Here is a 23,378-nt window from a genome sequence, read left to right as displayed (position 1 = left end):
AGATTTGCACCAGGGGGCCTTGGGCCAGTTAAGCCCTCCCCCGTGCCCCCCCCAAGCCATGGGCTGTTGGCTATAACACAGGAAACAATCCAGCTTTATTCTGTAGAGCGCCTACATACATTGTGGTGGGGGTCGCTGCCTCCTGCTGGCTGGAACAAGCCCCACACGCCGCCGTGTCATCGTCCTCGTACCGCTCCAGGCTGAAGGGGAGTCTCGGACTGCACCGGCTGCAGAGGCTGGGGTGTGGTTCTCTCCCCACAGCCCCCGGCTGGGGTTACTCGGCCAGGTTGAACTGCACCATCCCCCCGGCTTCCTCGCTGGCCCCCAGGGCCTCCCGCAGCTGGGTCCAGAAGACGGCCTGGGCCTCGGGCTGCTCCGGCCAGTGCAGGTAGCTGCCCTGCTTCACCAGCCTCCGCAGGCGGTGGTAGGGGGAGAGGCTGCGGGGGCAAGAGGCCGAGATCTGAGCCCCAAGGCCCATGGCACCCGCTCCCCACGGCGCCCCCAGGAGCTCCCCCCACAGCCAGCCCCCTTCCTGCTCCCCAGAGTACCCCCGGGAGCTCCCCCCGCAGCCAGCGCCCACCCTCCCGCTCCCCACAGCGCCCCCGGGAGCTCCCCCCGCAGCCAGCGCCCACCCTCCTGCTCCCCAAGGCCAGCGCCCCCCCCCGCTCCCCACGGCGCCCGCAGGTGCTCCCCCCGCAGCCAGCCCCCCTCTCGCTCCCCACAGCGCCACTGGGAGCTCCCCCCACAGCCAGCGCCCCCCTCCCGCTCCCCACGGCGCCCGCGGGAGCTCTCCCCGCAGCCGGCGCCCTCCTTGGATCCCCACAGCGCTCCCAGGAGCTCCCCCCGCAACCAGCTCCCTCCCGTTCCCCACAGTGCCCCCGGGAGCTCCCCCCGCAGCCAGCTCCCTCCCACTCCCCACAGCTCCCCCCACAGCCAGCACCCCTCCCGTTCCCCACGCGCCCCCAGGAGCTCCCCCACAGCCAGCACCCCTCCCGTTCCCCACGCGCCCCCAGGAGCTCCCCCTCCTGCCAGCCCCCCCCCCACGGCTCCCCACAGCACCCCCGGGAGCTCCCCCCACAGCCAACCCCCCTCCCACTCCCCACAGCGCCCCCGGGAGCTCCCCCCACAGCCAACCCCCCTCCCGGCTCCCCACAGCGCCCCCGGGAGCTCCCCCCGCAGCCAGCTCCCTCCCACTCCCCACAGCTCCCCCCACAGCCAGCACCCCTCCCGTTCCCCACGCGCCCCCAGGAGCTCCCCCACAGCCAGCACCCCTCCCGTTCCCCACGCGCCCCCAGGAGCTCCCCCTCCTGCCAGCCCCCCCCCAACGGCTCCCCACAGCACCCCCGGGAGCTCCCCCCACAGCCAACCCCCCTCCCACTCCCCACAGCGCCCCCGGGAGCTCCCCCCACAGCCAACCCCCCTCCCGGCTCCCCACAGCGCCCCCGGGAGCTCCCCCCGCAACCAGCTCCCTCCCGTTCCCCACAGCGCCCCCGGGAGCTCCCCCCGCAGCCAGCGCCCCCCCCCCCCGGCTCCTCACAGCTCCCCTGGGAGCTCCCCCCGCAGCCAGCTCCCTCCCACTCCCCACAGCCAGCACCCCTCCCGTTCCCCACGCGCCCCCAGGAGCTCCCCCTCCTGCCAGCCCCCCCCCCACGGCTCCCCACAGCGCCCCCGGGAGCTCCCCCCGCCGCCAGCTCCCCCCTCCCACTCCCCACAGCGCCCCCAGCTGGGAGAGGTGGGGCCAGGCTAGCCGCCGGGGGAACCTCACCGGTAGTTGGGGATGTCCTCGAGGAAGACGACGACCAGCGGGTCGTGGCCCTGGTCGTAGGTGCGGGCGCAGGCCAGCTGGATCTCCAGTGAGCACCACTCACTCTCCAGGGCGCGGGCACTCAGCAGGCACAGGGCCTTGCGGCTGCTGCTCACGCCCTGCTGCACGTTGTCCAGGTAATAGGCCCCGGGGGCGAAGTCGCGGGGCCCGAAGCAGAGCCGGAGCCGGGGCCGCCCTTCCTCCTCCAGCTTGGCCAGCAGCGTGCGCACCGCCCAGGCCTCGTCCTCGGGGCAGCAGGAGACGTAGGCGTCGTACTGGTAGCCCCACCGGCCCCGCCGCAGCCGGCCCCGGCCCCAGGCCCGCAGCAGGTAGTAGCCGTAGCGCAGGGTCCAGCCCAGCTTGGCCCCGGCCAGGGACCCCGCCAGCGCCAGGAAGGTGGCGGCGAACGACCCCGCGAAGAAGACCGCGCCCAGGTCCGCCCAGCAGAAGGCGAGATCGTGGGCTTGGAAGAGCCCCTGGCTCACGCCGGGCCCCAGGCAGAGGTAGGAGCCCAGCAGGGCCACCTGGACCCCCGGCTCCGCCGCCGACCAGTTCTGGAACCAGGCGTTCTCGCAGGAGCAGGCCAAGGGGTTGCCGGCCACGTCCAGGTAGCGCAGCGCGGGCAGGTGGGCCAGCGGGGCCCGGCTCACGTTCCGCAGCCCGTTCTCCCGCAGCGAGAGCCACTCCAGGGAGGCCAGGCTGGAGAAGACCTCGCCGGGCAGGTCCCGGAGGGAGCTGCCGTCCAGCTGGAGCCGCCGCAGGCCGCCCAGGCCTCGGAAGAGCCCCGGGCGGAGGCTGAAGAGCCCTTCCCGGCCGGGGTAGATGTCGGAGAGATCCAGGGAGCGGAGGCTGGCCAAGGGAGCCAGCGAGAGGTTGAGGAAGACGCCGCTGGGGTTGTCCCTCAGGCTGAGCTCCTGGAGGTTCCCCAGCCCTTGGAAGAGTTTGGAGGGCAGCCGGACGGGGGGCCGGGCCTCCTGCGAGCTGAGATCCAGGCCCCGCAGGGCCGGCAGGCTGGCGAAGGGGGCAGGCGAGTCGTACTTGCAGTAGGCCAGGAGGCGGTTGCGGCTGAGGTCCAGGGTCTCCAGGGCCTTCAGGCCCAGGAAGGAGCCCTGGGAGAGTTTGTAGAGGCTGTTCTGGGCCAGCGAGAGGTGGCGGAGGGAGGTGAGGCCCTTGAAGGCCCCTTTCTGGAGGGTGAGGATGCGGTTGCCGGAGAGCAGCAGGGTGCGGAGACGGTGGAGGCTCAGGAAGGCAGAGGTCTTGATGTACTGGAGGTTGTTGTCACTCAGGTCCAGGGTCTCCAGCTTGCGGGTGTAGGCGAAGGTGTCGCGGGTGACGGCCGCCAGCTGGCAGCCCTGCAGAAGCAAGGTCCTCAGGGAGGTCATGCCCAGAAAGGACCCCTTGTAGATGTAGGTCAGGCGGTTCCTGGACAGGTCCAGGTGGGCCAAGCTGCCGAGGGGCCGGAAGACGCGGTCTTCCAGCTTGGTGAGGTGGTTGCGTCGCAGGACGAGGACCCGGAGCCAGGGCAGCGACCCGCCCCAGGCACTCTGCTTCAGCCGCTTGACCTTGCACTTGTCCAGCGAGAGGGACTCCAGGCGGGGGAACGAGCGGAAGACGCCCCCCTCCAGCTGGCTCAGCGGGGTGGTGGACAGGTCCAGCCAGGTCAGGTTGGTGCAAGCGCCCAGTTGGCCCAGCCGGGACGGCGGGAGCTTGGAGTGTTTGATGTCCAGGGTGGTCAGCGCCGGCAGGCTCCCCAAGACCTGGCAGGCCAGCCCGAGGTCCGCGTCCAGCACCGGGCGCATGCTGGACCAGTGCAGGGCTGTGAGGTTGGGCAGCGGCAGGCCCAGGAGGTAGGAGATGTTGAGGGGGTTTTCGTCCAAACTCAGCTCCTCCAGGCCGGGCACGGCGCCGAAGGAACCGGCCTCCAGCCGACTCATGTTGTTGTGGGTCAGGTTGAGAGAGCGCAGGCTGGGCAGGGAGCAGTGGGCGAGGTCCAGCCAGGCGATGCTGTTGTTCCTCAGGTTGAGGTCCCGCAGGAAGGGCATAGAGAGCAGGCCGGGGCCAGGGCACGGGGCGGAGATCCGGTTGGAGTCCAGGTTGAGGAGGGAGAGGTTGACCAAGCCGCTGGCGACCGCGGCCACCTCCTGGAGCCGGGAGAGCTGATTGTGGGGCAGCTGGAGCTCCTGCAGACCGGGCTGGGCCGCCAGGGCGGCAGGGTGCAGGGCGGCCAGGGCGTTGCCCCTCAGAAGCAGGACCCGCAGGCCCGTCAGCCCCGCCAGCGCCGCGGGGCCCAGGGCCGCCAGCCGGTTCTGGCTGAGGTCCAGCAGCTCCAGCTCCTGCAGGCCCTGGAAGGCGCCGATCTGCAGGGCGTGGAGGCGGTTGAGGTCGAGCCGCAGCTCCCGCAGGCGGGGCAGGTGGGCGAAGGTGGCGGGCGCCAGGTCCTGCAGGGCGTTCTGGGAGGCGTTGAGCCAGAGGGTGGAGTTGGGCAGCAGGGCGATGGCCGGGCCCAGCTGGGTGATGCCGTGCCCGGCGCAGCTGGCGTAGCCTGGCAGCTCGTAGGGCAGCTGGCACCAGGCAAAGCCGAAGGCGCTGGCATGGCGGGCACAGAGGACGGCTGCAAGGAGCCAGAGGGGCAGGGCCAGGGGCATGGCGGAGGGGGGCGGGGGGGGCTGTGTGTGCTGCCCTCTGCTGGTTGTGTGTGTGCACGCCTGGGACTGGCACAGCACAGAACACGCCCCGCTTACGCCCCCCACCCCACCCGCTGACCCCCGCACCCAGTGACCTCCACCCACTCCCGGCAGCGAGTGACCTGGGGCCAGGGCTTCTAGCTACACCCCCCCCCACTCCCAAGGATTGCCACCCCAATCCGATGGCAGGCGCCTTAAAAGAGCCCCCGTTTCCTGCCCCCGGCTGGGGCTGAGCCGAGCGACCCGGCACACAGACACCTGCAACGAGAAAAACAAATTGCACTCCCGTCACTAGTGGTTAGAGTTGCGGGGGGGGGGGGGGGGGGGGCTGGAAGCCCGGACTCCTGGGTTCTCTCCCCAGCTCAGGGAGGAGAGTGGGGTCTAGTGATTAGAGGGGGGAGGCTGGGAGCCCGGACTCCTGGGTTCTCTCCCCAGCTCAGGGAGGAGAGTGGGGTCTAGTGATTAGAGGGGGGAGGCTGGGAGCCCGGACTCCTGGGTTCTCTCCCCAGCTCAGGGAGAGGAGGGGTGGGCTAGTGGTTAGAGGGGGACTGGGTCCTGTTCCCTCAGCTAACACCATCTGTGTGTGACCTCACGGGGTCAGACGTAATTTCTCCATTTCACTTCCCTTCTGCAAAGCCGGGCACAGGAAATTCGCTCTGCAGCCCGGAGGTCCGTGGACTCAGGGAGCTAATGACCGGAAAGGGCTTAAATCCGGGCTAAGCAGGGGCAGTATTGGCAGCCGCCCCAGGGCGGGGACTGGCTGGCTCAGGCGGGTGGGGAATGGGGCACGGGGCCTTTCCCTCTAGGGGGCACCGGCTCCCATCCGGTCCCAGAGCAGGGGCTGTTGGGGGGGGGCATAGATAATGGCTGCCTCCTGGCCAGGCTGGAGGGGTTTTGGGGGGGGGGGGGTCTTTGGATGCAATTGTGCCCCCTAGTGGCAGGAAATCGCAGCTGCTGATCCCCCCTGCCCCCCCCCCCCGCCACTCTTCGCTCTACCTTTCTTGTGGTTGCAAATGAAACCAGCTCTGGGAACTGAGTCGTCACCCCCCCCCCCCCCACTGCCGCCACCCCCCCCCGCCAGGGCTCTGACCCAGCACCTCGAGGGACACTGTCCCCCGGGATGCCGTCGGGGGGGGGTCTCAGCTGGGGGATGGGCTCCCCAAGGGCCTTCGTGGTCTGGGTTGAAGCTGTCCCATCCTTGCTGAGGGCTGCCGGGGGAAGGTGGAGGGGGGGATTGGGGGCATCTAGGGGCCTGCAAGTGCATGGTGGGAGGGGGGATGTCTATGTGACCAGACCCCCAACTTGGCTGGTGCCCCTCACTCCCGACCCGCAGCCCCCTGCTAGCCCAGCCCTGAGCTCCTGCCCCCCCCAGCCCCCCCCCAGCTCTGCTGGTGCCCCTCACTCCCGACCCGCAGCCTCCTGCCTCTCTCTCACCTGCTATCTCAGAGCTCAGACTTTCGGCACCACCTGTCCCGACTCCTGGGATGAGTCAAAACTTGTCTCCGGGCGTCGCTGGCCGCTACTTCCTCACTGTGCAACGCGCCGACACCATCAGAAACTTGCTGCGGAAATTGCAGCACCCAGGCGTATGCGCAGGGTGTGCAAAAGGGGGCGCCCTCCCCCACAGGGGTCACTGACCCCCACTGAGCCTCTCCCCGCCCTGCTGCCCCCCGCCCCGCTCCCGGCAGCCCAGCGCCCCCCGCTGAGCCCCCCGCCCCGCTCCCCGCAGCCCAGCGCCCCCCGCTGAGCCCCGCTCCCCGCAGCCCAGCGCCCCCCACCCGCTCCCGGCAGCCCAGCGCCCCCCGCTGAGCCCCCCGCCCCGCTCCCCGCAGCCCAGCGCCCCCCGCTGAGCCTCCCGCCCCGCTCCCCGCAGCCCAGCGCCCCCCGCTGAGCCCCCTGCCCCGCTCCCCGCCCCGCTCCCCGCAGCCCAGCGCCCCCCGCTGAGCCCCCCACCCGCTCCCCGCAGCCCAGCGCCCCCCGCTGAGCCCCCCGCCCCGCTCCCAGCAGCCCAGCGCCCCCTGCAGAGCCACCCGCCCCGCTCCCCGCAGCCCAGCGCCCCCCGCTGAGCCCCCCGCCCCGCTCCCCGCAGCCCAGCGCCCCCCGCTGAGCCCCCCCCGCTCCCCGCAGCCCAGCGCCCCCTGCAGAGCCCCCCGCCCCGCTCTCAGCAGCCCAGCGCCCCCCGCTGAGCCCCCCGCCCCGCTCCCGGCAGCCCAGCGCCCTCCGCTGAGCCCCCCGCCCCGCTCCCGGCAGCCCAGCGCCCCCTGCAGAGCCCCCCGCCCCGCTCCCGGCAGCCCAGCGCCCCCCGCTGAGCCCCCCGCCCCGCTCCCCGCAGCCCAGCGCCCTCCGCTGAGCCCCCCGCCCCGCTCCCGGCAGCCCAGCGCCCCCTGCAGAGCCCCCCGCCCCGCTCCCGGCAGCCCAGCGCCCCCCGCTGAGCCCCCCACCCGCTCCCGGCAGCCCAGCGCCCCCCGCCCCGCAGCCCAGCGCCCCCTGCAGAGCCACCCGCCTCGCTCCCAGCAGCCCAGCGCCCCCCGCTGAGCCCTCCACCCGCTCCCGGCAGCTCAGCGCCCCCCGCTGAGCCCCCCGCCCTGCTCCCCGCAGCCCAGCGCCCCCTGCTGAGCTCCCCGCCCTGCTCCCTTCAGCCCAGCGCCCCCCGCTGAGCCCCCTGCCCTGCTCCCTGCAGCCCAGTGGCCCCTCGCACCATGCTGGGGCATTGAGGCCAACCCTGACTGCTGGGGAGCTGCAGTGGCAGGGGGTGGGCAGCAGGGGGCAGTCTGACCCCAGGCTCCGGGCTGAGCCCGAGACCATCCAAATCCGGGCTGTGAGATTGCGGTGCCGGAGAGATGCTGGCTGCAGTCCCATGGGAACGGGGAGCCCAGAGCACCGTGGACGTGCCTGGGAGCCCCGCCAGCCCCGGGGGGGAGAGGGAGGGGAGATGCTGCTAACGCCAGGTCCGGGGGGCGGGACGGGGTCACGCAGACCTGGGGGTGAGGTGGGCACCAGGAATCCAGGGAAGTGGAGGCTTCAGCAGACACGTCTTGGCGTCTGGAACCGGGTCAGGGAACCCAGGGAGTGGAGATGGGGGAAGAGAGGGTGAGGGCAGAGCCCTGCCCGTGCCCCTCACTCCCGACCCGCAGCCCCCTGCCAGCCCAGCCCTGGGCTCCCCCACCCCAGTCCTGGCGGTGCCCGTCACTCCTGACCCCCAGTCCCCATTGCGCATCTGAGACATATGTTACAATGACCATTCATATTTGGCCACTGACCTTAGTACTTAGAAGGCAGAGCGCCCCCTGCAGAGCCCCCCCGCCCCCCTCCCCACAGCCCAGCGCCCCCTGCTGCTCCCCCGCCCCGCTCCCCGCAGCCCAGCGCCCCCTACTGCCCCCCACCCCGCTCACCAGCGCCCCCTGCAGAGCCCCCCTCCCCGCAGCCCAGCACCCCCCTCTGCTGCCCCCGCCCCGCTCCCCGCAGCCCAGCGCCGCTGGGTCCATCTATCGAGCTGGTTCCAGTGAAGCCAACACGTCTCGTCCGGGGCGGGGCGTATTTCACGGGGGGGGGGAGGGGGCGCGTTAGCCTGTCTCTTTAAATATGGAAATGAGCCAAAGAGGCCACGCCCATTCATGCTAAAGTGGCCCAGATTTCGAGGGGAGGGGAAGGATGGGGCGGTCACGGGCGACTCCTGATTGGCTGGAAAGTTTATTTTCAGGCTGGCGTTTTGGCAGGACCTTTTCCTGTCTGTCTCTCTCAGTGGCCCCCCCACCGCACCCCCCATAACTCCTCCCCCGCAGCACCCCGCCCCCCAGAAGCCCCCTCTTCCCCGCAACTCCTCCTCCCCCTCCTAGAATCCCTCCCACACCTCCCCCATAAACTCTGCCCCCCCCCATTCCCCAGCCCCTGGCCCCCCAGCCCCAACTCCGCCCTCCCCCACCCGCTGGTGCTGCCCACCCCGCCCTCCGGTCCTTGCCTCGGGGCTCGCTGCGTCCCAGCTCCCGGCCGGTCCCCGGCGCCAGCATGTCCCGCTCGGACGAGGTCAACCGGCTCACGGAGAGTGTCTACCGGGTGAGCCCTGCGGGCCCCCCCCCGTCGGTCTCCCCCCTCCCCCGCCGGTCCCTTCTCTCCTCCTCCCGCCGGCTCCCCCCCCCTGCAGGTCCCTTCTCTGCTCCCCCCACCAGTTTCCCCCTCCGGGTCCCCCCTGCCGGTCCCTTCCCGGCACCTTCCCTGCTCCACCGCCGGCTCCCGCCCCCCCCCCGCGCCGGTCCCTTCCCTGCTCCCCCCGTCGGTTCCCCCCCACTCCTCTAGTCCCTTCCCTGCTCCCCCCGCTTCCTCTGCGCCCCCTTGCCTGCGCAGTTATTCTACTCCCTGGCCCCGGCCATACCCCCCCCCCCCCGCATTCCCTCCATCTCCCTGGCCTGGAGCTTTTCTCTACACTCCCCCCACCCCCTGGAGTCTGGAGCCCCTTTGTTAGCCTGGCAGGGAAGCGTCTGGGGAAGTGTTTTGGGGAGGGGGGTTGCGGTGGAGGGTGCATGTGTGGAGGTAGATGGTGAGGGGGGAGTGGGGCCTGAGGGGGTGGGGGGCCTGAGATTCCGTTGTCCCCCGTTTGCTCCGCCTCCCCGTGGGGGTTGGGGTGCTGGGGGCCCTGCCGCTCACCCAGACTTCCACTGAGCGATGGGGATGGGTCGGTTGCCAGGGTCTGGTCCCCTCAGCTTCTGGCTCTTTCTGGGGCTATGGGTTTTAACCCCAGCCCATGGGGCAGCCCTGAGGGGGTGGGGTCAATCTGGAGTCACCCCTGATTGCAACAGGGCCAGGTTCTGATCCCAGCATCAAACTGGAGTCACCCCTGATTGCAGCGCGGCCGGATTCTGATCTCAGACCCTCTGGTGTCAATCCGGAGTGAACCCTGATTGCAATGGCACCGGGTTCTGATCCCAGCTCCCTCTCAGGGTCAATCCGGAGTCACCCCTGTTTGCAGCGGGGCCAGGTTCTGATCTCAGTCACCCAGCTCCGCCCGGAGGATTCCCCCGGGAGCTTGGACTTGTTCCTGCTCAGCAGGGAACGAAGGGGAAAAATGAACCCGCAAATGCTGGGGCGAGGGAGGGGGTCGGGGGGATGGTTTCCTGCCCATGTCGCTGAGGGGTTCATCTGGCATCCGTGGGGAGGGTCGGGCGCTGGGGTCTCGGCTCCTTTCGATCCATCCATCCATCCTCCCATGCACCCCTCCATCCCTGTCTGCACCTCTCCGTCCCCCAATCTAATCACTCTGTCCTCCCCCCAGTTATGCCAGCCACGGCTCCGGCCCTGGGACCCCTCGTTCCATTCCCCTCCATGCAGCCCCCAATCGGGGGTCCCCCCCAGGATGGGATGTGACCCCCCCCAAAGGGCCAGGGTGCAGAGCACTGTTGCGGGGGGGCTGCATCTTGTGTGGATTCCCAGCCCCCTGTCCCAGCTGACTGGGGATTAAATGTGCGGGGGCAGGGGGGGACTGCAATTTCTGGCTGGATCAGATTCTTTTAAAAGGCTAACTCGTTCCCGGGGAAACAGCCTGTGGGAGCCGAGAGAAATCGGGCTGGGCTCCAGATGCCTCTTGGATCCTCCCCCCACAGGGCCTGGGGGCCAGGGAACAGCCCCAGCTCAGGGCCCCCCGGCTACACCCCTCTGGCTCCAGTGTTTCCATGAGGGGTATCAGTCCATCTGTCCGCGTCTACATGTCTAGCGATTGCTACATGTCTTGCTTCATTATTGTAGGCTGCTTTACCATTGTAGGGTTGCTTGGGAACCCAGGAGTCCTGGCTCCCAGCCTCTCTGCCCCCCGCTCTAAGCACTAGTCCTCCCCCTCCCCTCCCCGAGACAGGGAGAGAACCCAGGGGTCCTGGCTCCACCGCCCCGCCCCGGGGGACAGTGTCTTTGCGCCCGACCCGCTGACCCCAAAGCCATCGAGCTGAGCCGACTGATCCGGGCTGAGCTGGTGCTGGGCTCCCGTGCGCCGGGCGGGGAAGGGTGGGCAGTCGGCCGCGGCCCAGCGCCCAGGGGCCTTCGCCCAGCCAGCCGCCCTCCTGCTGGGCTGGGCCTGGTGCTGATCGGCCCTCAGCTGGCCCCGTCTGCCGCCTGCTGGGGATTAGGGGTGCCAGAGTCCTGGGGCTCAGTACGGTGTCTGTCCCCCCCTCACATCATCCATCTGTCCATCCATCTTCACACACATCCTTCTCTCCATCCGTCCGTCCACCCCTCTATGCGTCCGTCCACCCCTCTATCCATCTGTACCTCCACCCTTCTATCCATCCATGCCCACACACCTCCTCATTTGTCCCTCTATCCATCCATTCACCCACCTGTCCATCCCCACACTCGCCCCTCCACCCACCTGTCCATCTGTCCATCCCCATATGTGCTCCTCCGTCCATCCCCATCCATCCCTCTCCACACACTCCCCAGATCCGTTCCTCGCTCCTCCTCCTAGCCCCCCACTCACCCCTCCAAGTGTCACTTTGCTTAGGAATATAATACCTTGGTGTCTTACAATGTAAATCTTCAAAAATGAGGAGCCCGCTGGCACCTTAAAGACGAACAGATTTATTTGGGCCTAAGCTTTCGTGGTGAATACCCCACTTCTTCAGATGCAAGTGCAATGTAAATCCTGTGCCACCCCCCCACCCAGGATACCCAACCCCTGCGCCCCACCCCAGAGGGGTTGCATCCCAGCACCAGGCGAGGGGTCCCTGTATACCCAGCCCTCGTGCCCCACCCCAGAGGGGCCATATCCCGGCGCCTGGTGACAGCACGAGCTGTGATCACCACTCTGTTTGGTGCAGGTGATTCTGGACCAGTTCAACCCCGGCCTGAGGAGTTTTGTCACAATGGGGAAGAGTTACCAACGAGCGCTCTCAGGTAAACTGCGATTTTCCCACGGACCCCCCCAGCCCATCCAGCCAGCGCCCCCCAGAGGGGAAAGGCCCCATGCCCCATTCCCTGCTCTCCTGAGCCAGCCGGTCCCCGCCCTAGGGCCGGGTGGGAGCCGGCACCCCCTAGAGGGGAAAGGCCCCGTGTCATTCACTCCCTCCTGCTCTCTCTGTCCCAGCAGGGGTGACCGTAGCGGCCAAGGGTTATTTCGACGCCCTGGTGAAGCTGGGGGAATTGGCCAGCGACAGCCAAGGGTCCAAGGAACTGGGTAGGTGATACCTGGGGGACATGGCTGTGGGACGGGGGGAGAGGGCTGGGCCGTCTGCTCCAGGTCAGACCCACAGGCCCATCTACCCCGGTGTCGTGCCTCCTCCCTGCCCGCCTGGATCAGAACTATGGGCCCATCGCCCCTGGCATCCCACCCCACCCCCCAGGTCTCCGTGCTGGGGACTTCCTGCTGCAGGAAGCTGCTGTTTTCTTGCTGGAAGCTGTGATTTCCTCCTGTCTCCCCTCCCCTGTCCGGGGCTGGGCCGGCCTTGCAGACTGGGTGGGTGGGGGGGAGATATGTGTCCTGAGAAATGCCCCCCCCCACCACCACTACCATAGCTCAAGGCCCAGCCATCCCCTTTCCTCTCCCTTCGCCTTGCCTAGCAACCCCGCCCCCCCCCCGCCCAAGGTTCCAGTTTTAACCCTTCACGGCCTGGGGGGCCAGCTCCCCACACACACCTTTCAACCCCCACACACACTTTGCTGCCGGAGCCCAAATTCCCCCTCCCCCAGGGTGTGACCTGCCTGGGCGGAGGGAAGGGGGAGTTGAGAGGGGGGGGGGCTCAAATAGGTGGTGGGGTGGAGTGAGGGGGACTGAAGGGGGGATTGTGTCCCTCTGCCTCTGGGGGAGGGGGCCATGGGGCACATTGGGGGCGTGGGCCAATGGGGTGCACACTGAGGGGCATGTGTCATGCATGGGGGGTTGTGTGCACAATGGGGGGGGTGCAAGCAGGGGTGTGTGCGGCTGGTGAGCAGCGTGTGAAGAGGGGTGTGCGGGGGTGTAGCCAGTGGGGAGTGTCTGGGAATTTGGAGAGGGGATTGTGTGTGTGCAAATCGTGGCAGGTGTGCACAGGTTGTGGGTGTGAGGGTGCGCGCAGATGGCAGGAACCGGGAGGCGGGCGTGCACCAACGGGTGCGAGTTGTAGGGCAGCGTGGGGGTGACGGCAGGAAGCCTCCGCATTGTGTGACCCGGTGGGGGAGGGAGCCGGCCCCACTCGCCACGGCTAGCGTGTGAGCACCGGGCATGTGTGTTAACGGGTGGGGGGCCCTGCTCACACACATGTGGAAATGGCGCACGAGGCCTTGGGTGTGGGGGGCAGACGGGGATGGGCCCTTTCGCCACGTGGGGGATTATGGGATGGATTAACGCTCCCCCATCCCCCCATATACACACACCTGTCGTTTCCCCGTCCCGCAGGGGACACCCTGTTCCAGATGGCTGAGGTGCATCGGCAGATCCAGGTGCAGCTGGAGGAAACTGTGAGTATCTCCCTCCCGCCCCCCATCGCGTTATCTCTCCCCCCCCCCCACCCATCGGTTCCCCTCCCCAGCTAGCTCCCCACCTCCCCAAAGCCCTGGGGTGCCTCCCACCCAGCCCTGCTGCCTTCTCAGTCCCCCCCCCACCCACGAGACCCCCCCTGCACCCAGAACTTTTCATTCCCGGAGAACAGTCGGGGGTGGGGATGGGACCCTGCATTCTCAGCCGAGGCCGGGGTGGGGGGGCGGGATACCAGGGGAGGAGGGGGATACCAAGGGGGTTGGGATGACATGGGGGGGGATATCATGGGGGAGATGTACTGAGGGGGAGGGGATCCCTCGTTCACTGTCCCCCTCTCACCCTCCCCCCCACTCTGTGCCCCCCACCCTCTTGTAGCTGAAGCTTTTCCATTCGGAGCTGCTGGCCCAGCTGGAGCAGAAACTGGAGCTGGATGTCAAGTACCTGCTGGTGAGAGTCCCCCCCACATAGGGTTCTCCCCAGCCCTGCAGGGCCCCCCCAGGTCGGTGCCTGCCCCTTCCTGCTCCCCCCCAGTGCCTGCCAGCCCCCCTGCACCCACCCCGGTGCCCCTGACTCCCCCCAGCCCGGCATCTGCCCCTCCCTGCGCCCCTATCCACCCAGCCCCCCCATGTGACCCCCATTTTCCCCTTTTCAATTTCCCACCCCCACCAAAGGGTTCTGCCCATTGTGGCCGTGAAAGGCGTTTGCCCTCTCCCTGCCTCAGTTTCTCCAGTTGCACCATTCATAAGTTCAGACACAGATTGGGGTCCCTGTCACACTGGGCACTGCACTCACCCGCACTCCCCCCCCGCCCCAGTGACTCGGGACTGGGGGAGGTCCCCATCACGGTGCATAGAACCCCTCTGACTGAGATCTGTGGGGGGGTCCCTTTCGTACCGGGCGCTGCGCAGACCGAGCTGGCCCTGCTGAGGGTCCTGGGAAGTCCCGTTCCCTCTCTCCCCACCCCCATCCTGCCCCATCCCTGGGGCGAGCTGACTCCCCCCCCCCCCCCCGCCCCGCTCTCCGGCGCCCCCGCAGGCTACCCTGAAGAAGTACCAGAGCGAGCACCGGGCCAAGGTGGAGGCCATTGAGAAGTGTCAAGCTGAGCTGAAGAAACTGCGCAAGAAATGCCAGAGCAGCAAGAACCCCCAGAAATATGGGGACCGCGAGGTGCAGGTGAGGGGGGGAGTAGGGCTGGGGTGGGGGGGACCATGAGGTGCAGGGGAGGGGGGACTGCAGGGGGAGGGGCTCTCAGGGGGGTGGGAACCAGGAGGTGCTGGGGATTGTAAATCTGGTTGGGGGGGCACTTAATCTGGGAGCAAGGTCTGGGATAGGGGTCTGCCCCACAGGGCCGAGACCCTCCCCTTCCCCCCACGTGGTGATGTTCCTGCCCAGTCGCACGCGCGGCGTGCTCGGCCTGGGCTAGACAGTAGCGGAGACGCCCCGAACACGCCCACACGTGAGCCCGACACGCTCGAACACGGGGAAACGCTAACACGCGTGGCACACACGGTGTCCCCGGGCTGGAATGTCACGAACGGTACACACGTGACAGACACCCGCGGGCACATGCCTGGGCACACAGACACTGGCCAAAGCCTCGATACCTCCAGGGCTGGCTGATTTGGGGGGGGGGGGCAGAAAGGACCCCAGGCCTCAACCCCCCTCTCCCTCAGCCCCCCAAGGGGCCCCTGGCAGCTAGGGGCAGAGCCTGGGAAAACAATGGGATCGGCCAGGCTCCCGCAGGAGACACGGGGCCGTCACGTCCGGCCGGAAACCGCAGCAGGATGTCCCGCTGGAGGCGGGGGGAGGCCAGGAGCTCCCCCACCCTGCTCTCTCTGGCGCCCCCGGCGGGCAGAGGCGGGCGTTGCTGTCTTGGGAACGGTGGCTCGGGGCGCGGGCGGGATCGGGGACCTGAGGGGCTCGCGGCTCCGAAGGGTTTTAACATTCTTTGGCCAGCTGGTGCCTGGGACCCTAATCTCCATAAGGGGCTTTGGGTGGATGGACTCGGGGGGGGGGGGGGGTGGAATGCGCAAGGGGGGGGGGAACGCTGGGGAGGGCGCCCACATGGGGGGCGGGAGGAGACACAATTGGGGGATGCAGAGTGGAAGAGTTTCTGGCAAGTGTCTCCTGGGCCCCCCCCGTAGTTCTCTGCCCCCCCCTCGCCTCTGCTCAAGGGTCCCCCCCATTCACTCCCCTCCCCCCTCATTAGCATGTCAGGCGCCTGCTCCCTCCCCTCCCCCCTGCCCACTCCCCGCCTTGGCTCCGGAAGGCCCCCCTTTGTCAACACCCATTGCCTGGGGAACCATTACTTCGGGGTCACGGCCCCCATTCTACAGGCTGCCAGGGGGAGGAGGGGGAAGTGGGGCAGGCAAGGGGGGGATGGTGGTAACCCTTCCCCCCAGCAGGGCCTGCTACGGGGAGGGGGGGGCAGAGGAGTGTGTGGGGGGTGTTAACCCTTCCCCCACCGAATCCAGTCAGGGCCTGATGGGGGGTGTTATTTGGGGTCCAATGTGGGGTGTCAGGGTCTGATGTGGGGGGGTTTTGGGGTCTGATATGGGGTGTCCAAGTCTGATGTGGGGTGTTATTTGGGGTCCAATGTGGGGTGTCAGGGTCTGATGTGGAGGGCTATATGGGGTTTGATATGGGGTGTCAGGCCAATATGGGGGGGATTATCTGTGGTCGGATGCAGGGTTGATATCTAGGCCTAACTCTGAGGTGGTGTGGTCTGATATAGGGGTGATTCAGCCCCCCCCCCCATGCTCTGATACCCCCTTGGGACTCTTTTCTCCCCCCGCTCCCAGTATGTGGAGGTGATGAGCGCCAAGCAGAGCGAGCTGGACTGCTTTGTGGCGGAGGGATACAAGGGCGCCCTGACCGAGGAGCGCCGCCGGTACTCGTTCCTGGTGGATCGCCAGTGCGCTGTGTCCAAGCACTTCGGTGCCTACCACGCCAAGGTGAGCCGCCCTCCACGTATCCCTCCGCCCCCAGGGGCGGGGCACGCACACGCCGTATCCCTCCGCTCCGTATCCTTCCACCTGCTGGGGAGGGGGCCGCACGCCCCGTATCCCTCCGCCTGCTGGGGAGGGGGCTTTCCACCCCATATCCTTCCGCCCCGTATCCCTCCACCCACTGGGGTGCGGTCACGCACTCCCCATATCCTTCCGCCCCGTATCCCTCCGCCCCCACAGGCCCCATGTTAGGGGGACGGAGGGGGGAGTGGTGTAGTTCCTACGGGGCCCTGGTTGGGGGTCGCGCTGTGGGCTGGGTGGGGGGGAGTGGGAGCCCCGTAGAGGGTGGGGGTCCCCTGGGTGGGCACGAGGGGCAGTGTAGGCCCCCCCATTCCGCCCCCCTCACTCATCTCTGCCCCCCCCCCCCGCAGGTGAAGGAGCTGCTGGGGGCCAAGCTGCCCGGCTGGCAGCAGTCCTGTGTCCAGCCCACCCGCCTGCCTGACCGCGCTCTGGCCCTGGTGAAGCAGACGGCCAACAGCCCCGCCGCGCCCGCCGTCTCCGACCCGCTGCCCGCCCCCCAGCCCCTGGAGGTGCCCCCGGAGCTGGCGCCCCTGCTGGGGGGTGGGGGGCTGGCCCTCAACCACGTATGTCTCTGCCCATGGGGGAGGGCCGCTGTCGCCAGGGGGTGGGGCCCCTCGGGAGAGACCCGGACTCCTGGGTCCCCTTCCGAACAGGGATGGTGACTTGGGGACTACGGGAGAGGGGTAGGGTCCCCCTGGCAGTGACCTTGTGTCCTGGGTCCTCATCCCCAGCTAGGTCAGTGACCCGGACTCCTGGGTTCATTCTGCAAGGGCAGAGCCCCTGGGAGGGTGACTCGGACTCCTGGGTCCCCAAGCCCAGCTGGGTGGGTGTCCCTGATCCCCAGTGAGCAGAGCCCCTCCCCCTGCCCCCCGTCTCTCCTTCCGCAGCGCGTCTCACTGCAGGAAGCGACTCCGCTCCCCAACGGCGACTCTCACCGCACCCGGGGCTCCCGTGACCTGGGGCCCCCGCCTGCCAGAGAGCCCCTCACCGTCCCGCTAGGCCTGCCGGCCCCACAGCCTGCACCAGCCACGCAGACCCCCCCGCCGCCCAGGGCCAGCGACAGCTACTCCTGTACCCTGCCCATCCCCCGCAAAGCCTCTGCGGAGACCCGCCTCGCCACGCTGAGTAAGTGCCCGTCGGTGCCCCTCTCTGCCGACCCGCAGCACCTGCTAGCCCACCCCTTCCCCCCCCGAGCCCTGCCGGTGCCCCTCACTCCCGACCCGCAGCCCCCTGCTAGCCCAGCCCTGGTCTGAGCTGGCCAGCTCAGACACATTTGCTACTGGAGCTGAGCCTGACCGGCTCGTCTCACATGTGCCCCCAGATGGGGGTGTCCCAGCCCCCACTGGTTTCCAGCCTCCCTGGCACATGATGCAGGCTCCGTGGGGGGTTGTTGGGGGGGGAGGGTGACCCCATTCTGGGGGGAAACTGCCCCACCCCCACCCCCCAGGTCTGGGCGCTTTGCCCAGACTAAGCCAATTAACAGTCCAGCGCTGAGCGGCTTGTTCAGATTTCATACCCTGGGCTGACCCGGCCGGGGCTGGGAGGGAGATTGGGGCTGTGTGGGGGGGCTCTGCGGGTTCCTGGCCAGTTACACACAACGCGCCCCCCCCCCCCGAGTTCTCCTCTCCCCCCCAATCCAGCTTTTATCTCTATCCGCTGGTGCCCCCCCAGGCTCCTTGTGTGTACCCTGGGACACCCCAAGCCCCAACCGATGCCCCCCTATAAGACCCCCCACCATATATCCCCCGTGTGCCCCTTTCTCAGTCTCTTGGCCCCTCTCCAGGGGCAGGAAGGCAAGGAATCCCCAGCCTGACCTCCCCCCCTTTTCCCACCCCCCAGCAGAGAACAGGACCCTGCCGCGGAGTGGGGTGTGGGTCGAGCGGCGCCGGGTGCAGGCCGTGTTCTCCCACGCACCCGGTGAGAGCAGCACCCTGCTCAACTTCCAGGAGGGCGACGTCATTGCGCTGCTGGTGGCCGAGGCCCGGGACGGCTGGCATTACGGGGAGAACGAGGCCACGCACATGTGAGCGCCCCCCTCCCCTTGTTAACCATTAGCCCTCTCCCCTCCCCTCCTCCCACAGCTGGGGAGAGAACCCAGGAGTCCTGGCTCCCAGCCCCCCCTCACCACTAGCCCCCACTCCCCTCCCAGACCCGGGGATGATGGATCCGGGCTCCTGGGTTCTAAGTCCCTGGTCCAGATCCGGGTCCCAGCGGGGCCCTCGCAGGCCTCTGTGGGGCTGTGACCTCAGCCGCCCTTTGTGGGGAGGGTCTGGGCATGTCTCCATCCTGCCTGACCTCTGCTCCCCCCACCCCCAGGAAAGGCTGGTTCCCCTTCTCGTACACCCGTCCCGTCCCCCCTGCCGAGACCCCTGAGAAACCCCATGGCAGGTGAGCTGGGGGCTGGGTGTGCCACGTGGTGGGAGGGGAGAGGAGGAGTAGGGGGCGACAGATGGAGGAGGCTGGGGTTGGGACTGGGGAGGCAGGGGGCTTGGAGGGGATGGGGGGAAATGGGGGGCTGGCAGTGGTACTGAGCTGGGGGACGAGAGGGGGCAGAGCGGGATGGGGAGAGGGTGGTGCTGAGCTGGTGGCAGGATGCGGGGCACAGAGAGGGGGAGATTGGGGCTGGGGGGAAGTATTTTGGGGGGACCTGTGCAGCTCCAGGGCCTCGTTTTAACCCCCACCTCTCCTCCCCCTTCCCCCCCCCAGTTTTCCCCTGAGCAAACTCAACAGCTGCAGCACGGGGACCCTGGACAAAGCGGGGTGCGTGGCCCCCAGCCCGGAGGGGGGCCATGGGGGGGACGCCTTGCGCTACACCCCCTCCCCCCGCCCCAGCACCTTCCGCCAGCGCCCCTACAGCATGATGAACCCTGACCTGTCACAGGTGAGTTGGGGGAGGAGCTTCCAGGTGAGTGCCCCCCTGCTGGCCACTTGCTGGACCTGGGGTCCCTCGGCTCCTCTCGGGGCACAGCTCCTCCCCCCAGTCTCCTCCCCCCTGAAGCCTGCTGCCCAGCCTTGAGCGTGCCCCGACCCTTGAGACCCCCCCGCTCCCCTCCGCGGCACCCAGCCACCCCTCCAGGGGCAGTAGCCCTCCGGAGCCGCTCCATTGCAATGGCCGGGCACTTCGCCTCGATGACCCTCCGTGGGTGGCGCTTGGCCTGCCCGCCCCCAGGGTGCCAGCCAGGCCGGGGGCGCAGGGGGCCGGCAGCATGGCACCGAGGCAGGGAGCGCATTGGTCGGTTGTCCAGTGCCACCAAATTGCCACCAAGGGGGTCCCACTGAGGAACCCCCCCCCACATTCTTCTGCAGGCCCCTCTGCCAGCTGCCATCTGGGGGCAAGTGTGTGTATTGCAGGGCCAGCCTGGTGACTGCCACGTGTCCTGCCCCCTGCAACCCCCCCCTCCAACCTCACCTTCCGGCTAATGTGATTCTCTCCTTCCTCTTCCCAGTTAGCGAACGAATTTGGGAGCCCCCTGAACTCCTCCCCGTCCAGGTGAGAGCAGCGAGGCCCCCCACCCATCAGGATCCCCCCCCCCACGGGAACTAGCACCTGGATTTATCCCCCCTACAACTGCCATGGAGGCCCCATGACCCCTGCCCTCTCTCTCTCTCTCTCTCCCCCCTCCCCCCCCCCAGGTCTAACCCCTTCGCTCACGTCAGGCTGAAGCGGACTGTGACCAATGACCGCTCGGCCCCGCTGATCCAGTGAGGCCCTGAGGGCGCCCGCCTCGCCCGCCGACAGCCCCCTGGGGGAGAGATGCCAGGAGCCCCCCCCCCGCTCAGGAAGGACTCAGGAGCTGGCGGGGGCCTCCCCCCCAAATGCAGCCTGCAGCTCTCTCTAGTGGCTGCTTTGCAGAAGAGCATCCCAAAAGCCAGGCCCCGTATTGCGCAGCGGCCGGGGAGGGGAGGGGGTCGGGGTTCGAATCCCGCCGGAGATGCCTGGAGGGGGAGGCAGGAACGGAGCTGGGCCCTGGGGAGCCAGTGTGTGTGGGGGTGGGGGAAGGGAGAGAGAAGGGAGGGGGAGAGGCTGCCCCCCAAGACAGAAATGCCTCCTGAGGGCTCTGCCTGCCCTAAAGCGACCACTTCTATGGGCTACGTGTGTATCTGTCCATCCCCCCGTGCACCCCTCTATCATCCGCCTACACACATCCATCCCCTCTGTCTACCCCCCATGCGCCCATCCATCTGTTTGTCCTCCTGTGCACACATCCGCCCCCCTGCCCTCCCACCTATCCATCGGTCCCAGCTCCCCCAGGGGGGCTGCTGTGCCCTAGCTTTTCACCAGTCCTTCGGAGCAACCCGTCAGTGCCAGGCCCCGTGCCCTTCCCCCGTTCAGAGACTGAGCCCCTGGGCTCCAGCCCCCCTGCTTCCTCCCGGGAGCTCTGCCCAGCTGGCCCGCCCGAGCCAGCCGCTGGGGGGAGCCCCTCACCCTCTGCAGTGCCCCCTGGCAGCGCTGCCCGGATGTGGGGAGCCCCGAGGTTCGCCACCCACCGCCGCCTCGGCCCATTGTCCCTGCAGGGCTCCAGGCTGGAGCGTCCCCTCCTTGGGGGTTAATTGTCCAACATGTAACTGGGGCAGGTGGCTAATGGGAGGCTGGTTTTTAAGCCCAGCATCAATGCCAGGCCCACAGGGTGAAACTCGAGGGCAGAGCAGAAGGCGCTGAGAGGTGGGGGAAGGCGGGTCAGTGGGGAAGGGAAATCCCTCTCTCGCCCAGCGGCTGGAATCCGAGGGGGGCACCTGACATGTGGCCAAGGGGGCGGGTGGGTCTAGCGTCCTTGGACAAGGCTCTGAAGCAAAGCAGGCCGGGCCCAGGGGGAAGGGGGCTGGTGGTGCAGTGGCTGGTGAAAAGACAGGAGACAAAGGGGAAAGGGGCCGTTTTCAGACCGGAGCACGGTCGAGCGGGGGGGTCCCCCAGGGGTCTGCGCTGTGCAGCGTACTCAGAAAGGCAAAAGGGGCGAACGCTGAGCGAACACGTGCAGACGAGACAAAATGACTCCGGATCATTAAGTCCAAAGCGCCCGGTGAAGAGCCCCCCAAAAGATCTCACAGACAGGGGGACGGGGCGTTGATAAATGCGACGTGGGAAACCGTTGTCCCAGCCGTACCCACGTGAGGAAGGGCTCTAGAGTTGCCGAGACAGAGATGGTGGAGTCAGGATCGGTCGCAGCAAACGCCACGTAAGAGGAGGCTGGGGACCACGAGGAAAGGGGGGAGAATCGGACCGACAATACCCTAATGCCGCTCTATAAACTGAGGGCGCGCCCAGCCCTTGAATTCGGCAGGCAGTTCGGGTCGCCCCAGCTCCAAAGAGATCTGTTAGCGTTGGGAAAGGTGTGGAGAAGGTCAGAGAAATGATGTGGGGCTGGCACAGCTTCTGGCTGAGGAGAGATGAAAAGGACGGGCACTGTTCAGGTTGGGGGAGAGACGGCGAAGGGGGGATGTGAGAGAGGGCTGTGAAATCGTGACGGGGATGGAGCTGGGGAACAGGGACGTGCTATTTACCCCTTCACATGAGGCGAGAACCAGGGCTTAGCAGATGAAATGACCAAGCAGCAGGTTGAAAACAAACCAAGGGCAGCCCTGTCAACCTGGGGAACTCCCTGCCGGGGGATGCTGGAAAGGGCACAAGTTGAACAGGGTTCGAGAGTGGGTCCAGCACTGGTGGGGCAGGGAGGCAACCCAGGCTCTGGGTGTCCCTAAACCTCTGCCTGCCCGAAGCCAGGAGCGGTCGATGGGGTGCTTACGCGACACCTTGTTCTGTTCCTTCTCCGTGACGCACCAGGCTCCGGCCACTGGTGGCAACAAGCCACTGGGCCGGCGGGACCTTTTGTTGGCCCCAGCGCTGCTGTTCTTTTGCGGGGGCCCGTTGGCTATGTGGTTCCTCCGTCGATCGGGGTCGCTTCCAGCTGCCCTTTTAACACCCCGTTCACCCCACCCTCTGCGGTCCGTGGCCCCACCCCCATGGCGCCGGCTCTGTAACCCTTCGGCCCCCACAGGGGAGCAGCGCGAAGCACAGAGGGAAACATGGGTCTCAAAAATATTACAGCAAATTCCCATTTCCTCATGCCATCCATCAATATGATCATAGGTATGTTTCCGTCTTCCACCCCACACCCCCTCTATCCATCCATCCCTGTCTCTATCCATCCGTTTCCCCCCCCACCCCCTTATTCATCCATCACCCAACCCCTCTATCTATTCATCCATCCATCTTCCCCCCAACCCCTCTATCTATCCATCCATCTTCCCCCCACTCCCTTATTCATCCATCCCCCACCCTCCTCTATCTATTCATCCCCCACCCCTGTATCTATCCATCCATCTTCGCCCCCAACCCCCTAATTCATCCATCCCCCACTCCTGTATCTATCCATCCATCTTTCCCCCACTCCCTCATTCATCCATCCCCCACCCCCCTGTATCCATCCCCCAACCCCTCTATTCATCCCCCAACCCCGTATCTATCCATCCATCTTCCCCCCACTCCCTTATTCATCCCCACCCCCCTGTATCCATCCTCCAACCCCTCTATTCATCCATCCATCTTTCCCCCACCCCTGTATCTATCCATACATCCCCAACCCCTCTATCTATTCATCCACCCCCACCCCTTTATCTATCTATCTATCCATCCATCTTCCCCCCCACTCCCTTATTCATCCATCCCCCACACCCTTGTATCCATCCATCCCTTCTTCCACACCCCCTCTGTCCATCCCCTGCCCCCTCTATCCATCCATCCCAGCACACCCCGCTCTATGTCCAGCCCTCTCCAGCTGACACAAGTTGCCTGGGGTGGGAACAACCCATGACACCCTGAAAAGTGCCTTGTCCGTTCCTAGCCCTACAGCTGGGGGGGGGGGGGCTGAGCCCTATAACCCCTCTTCTTCTCCCCCGCCCCAAGACGATGGCTGGAGAATGCTGTATTCAGAACTGCATCAAACGGAACCATGGATGACCCCCGCTCCTGGGAGGAGGGCAGCACCCCCTGCTGGGCACATGGGGGGGCAGCACCAGGCTGTGAGCTGGGGCGGGGGGTGGTGGCTGTTAGAGCCTTGATGCTGCTGTGGGAATTACACCTAGACTGATATTAAACTGCATGTGTGTCTGGCTGTCCCTGGCGCCCCCTGCTGGAGGGGCCGGCTCCTGTACTCTGTGTGTGTCACTGGAGCCCCCTGCTGGAGGGGCCGGGTCCTGCGCTGTGTGTGTGTGTGTGTGTGTGTGTGTGTCCCTGGAGCCCCCTGCTGGAGGGACTGGGTCCTGTGCTCTGTGTGTGTGTGTCTGGCTGTCCCTGGTGCCCCCTGCTGGAGGGGCTGGCTCCTGTGCTCTGTGTGTGTCACTGGAGCCCCCTGCTGGAGGGGCCAGGTCCTGCGTTGTGTGTGTGTGTGTGTGTGTGTGTCCCTGGAGCCCCCTGCTGGAGGGACTGGGTC

The 23,378-nt window shown here is 67.5% G+C and overlaps 2 protein-coding genes across 7 annotated transcripts; one reads left to right on the top strand and one right to left on the bottom strand.

Moving 5' to 3' along the window:
- Positions 1–78: 78 nt before the first annotated feature.
- LOC125627870 (uncharacterized) lies at positions 79–6,142 on the bottom strand. The gene is made up of 3 exons (XM_048832448.2): positions 5,923–6,142; positions 1,766–4,746; positions 79–437 (listed from the first exon to the last, which is right to left on the bottom strand). The coding sequence occupies exons 2-3, from the start codon at positions 4,447–4,449 to the stop codon at positions 275–277; spliced, it is 2,847 nt and encodes a 948-aa protein (XP_048688405.2). The 5' UTR covers positions 4,450–4,746; positions 5,923–6,142; the 3' UTR covers positions 79–274.
- A 2,248-nt stretch (positions 6,143–8,390) lies between these two features.
- Positions 8,391–23,064, top strand: LOC125627880 (BAR/IMD domain-containing adapter protein 2-like). 6 transcript variants are annotated; one of them, XM_048832473.2, is made up of 14 exons: positions 8,392–8,541; positions 11,289–11,364; positions 11,555–11,644; positions 12,842–12,903; positions 13,298–13,369; positions 13,958–14,095; positions 15,724–15,876; positions 16,302–16,460; positions 16,839–17,076; positions 17,791–17,974; positions 18,268–18,339; positions 18,658–18,832; positions 19,398–19,441; positions 19,585–23,064. In XM_048832473.2, the coding sequence occupies exons 1-14, from the start codon at positions 8,494–8,496 to the stop codon at positions 19,655–19,657; spliced, it is 1,584 nt and encodes a 527-aa protein (XP_048688430.1). In that variant the 5' UTR covers positions 8,392–8,493; the 3' UTR covers positions 19,658–23,064. The 6 variants fall into 6 exon arrangements, with proteins under 6 accessions (XP_074978683.1, XP_048688430.1, XP_048688429.1 ...); XM_048832472.2 differs by having other exon boundaries at positions 16,302–16,514; positions 17,794–17,974; XM_048832470.2 differs by having other exon boundaries at positions 16,302–16,514.
- Positions 23,065–23,378: the final 314 nt, after the last annotated feature.

This window comes from Caretta caretta, chromosome 23 (genome assembly GCF_965140235.1).
Source record: "Caretta caretta isolate rCarCar2 chromosome 23, rCarCar1.hap1, whole genome shotgun sequence".
Lineage (NCBI taxonomy): Eukaryota > Metazoa > Chordata > Testudines > Cheloniidae > Caretta > Caretta caretta.
Note: the sequence above shows the minus strand (reverse complement) of the source record. Positions and strands in the feature narration are given on the sequence as shown.

Bases quoted from the DNA above. Each gene is read 5' to 3' on its own strand.
- LOC125627870 (XM_048832448.2), bottom strand. From the start codon at position 4,449: ATGCCCCTGGCCCTGCCCCTCTGGCTCCTTGCAGCCGTCCTCTGTGCC. The intron at 438-1,765 runs GTGAGGTTCCCC...TTGCCCCCGCAG, and splicing joins GAGGACATCCCCAACTACCG to CCTCTCCCCCTACCACCGCC.
- LOC125627880 (XM_048832470.2), top strand. From the start codon at position 8,494: ATGTCCCGCTCGGACGAGGTCAACCGGCTCACGGAGAGTGTCTACCGG. The intron at 8,542-11,288 runs GTGAGCCCTGCG...TGTTTGGTGCAG, and splicing joins TCACGGAGAGTGTCTACCGG to GTGATTCTGGACCAGTTCAA. The intron at 19,442-19,584 runs GTGAGAGCAGCG...CCCCCCCCCCAG, and splicing joins CTGAACTCCTCCCCGTCCAG to GTCTAACCCCTTCGCTCACG.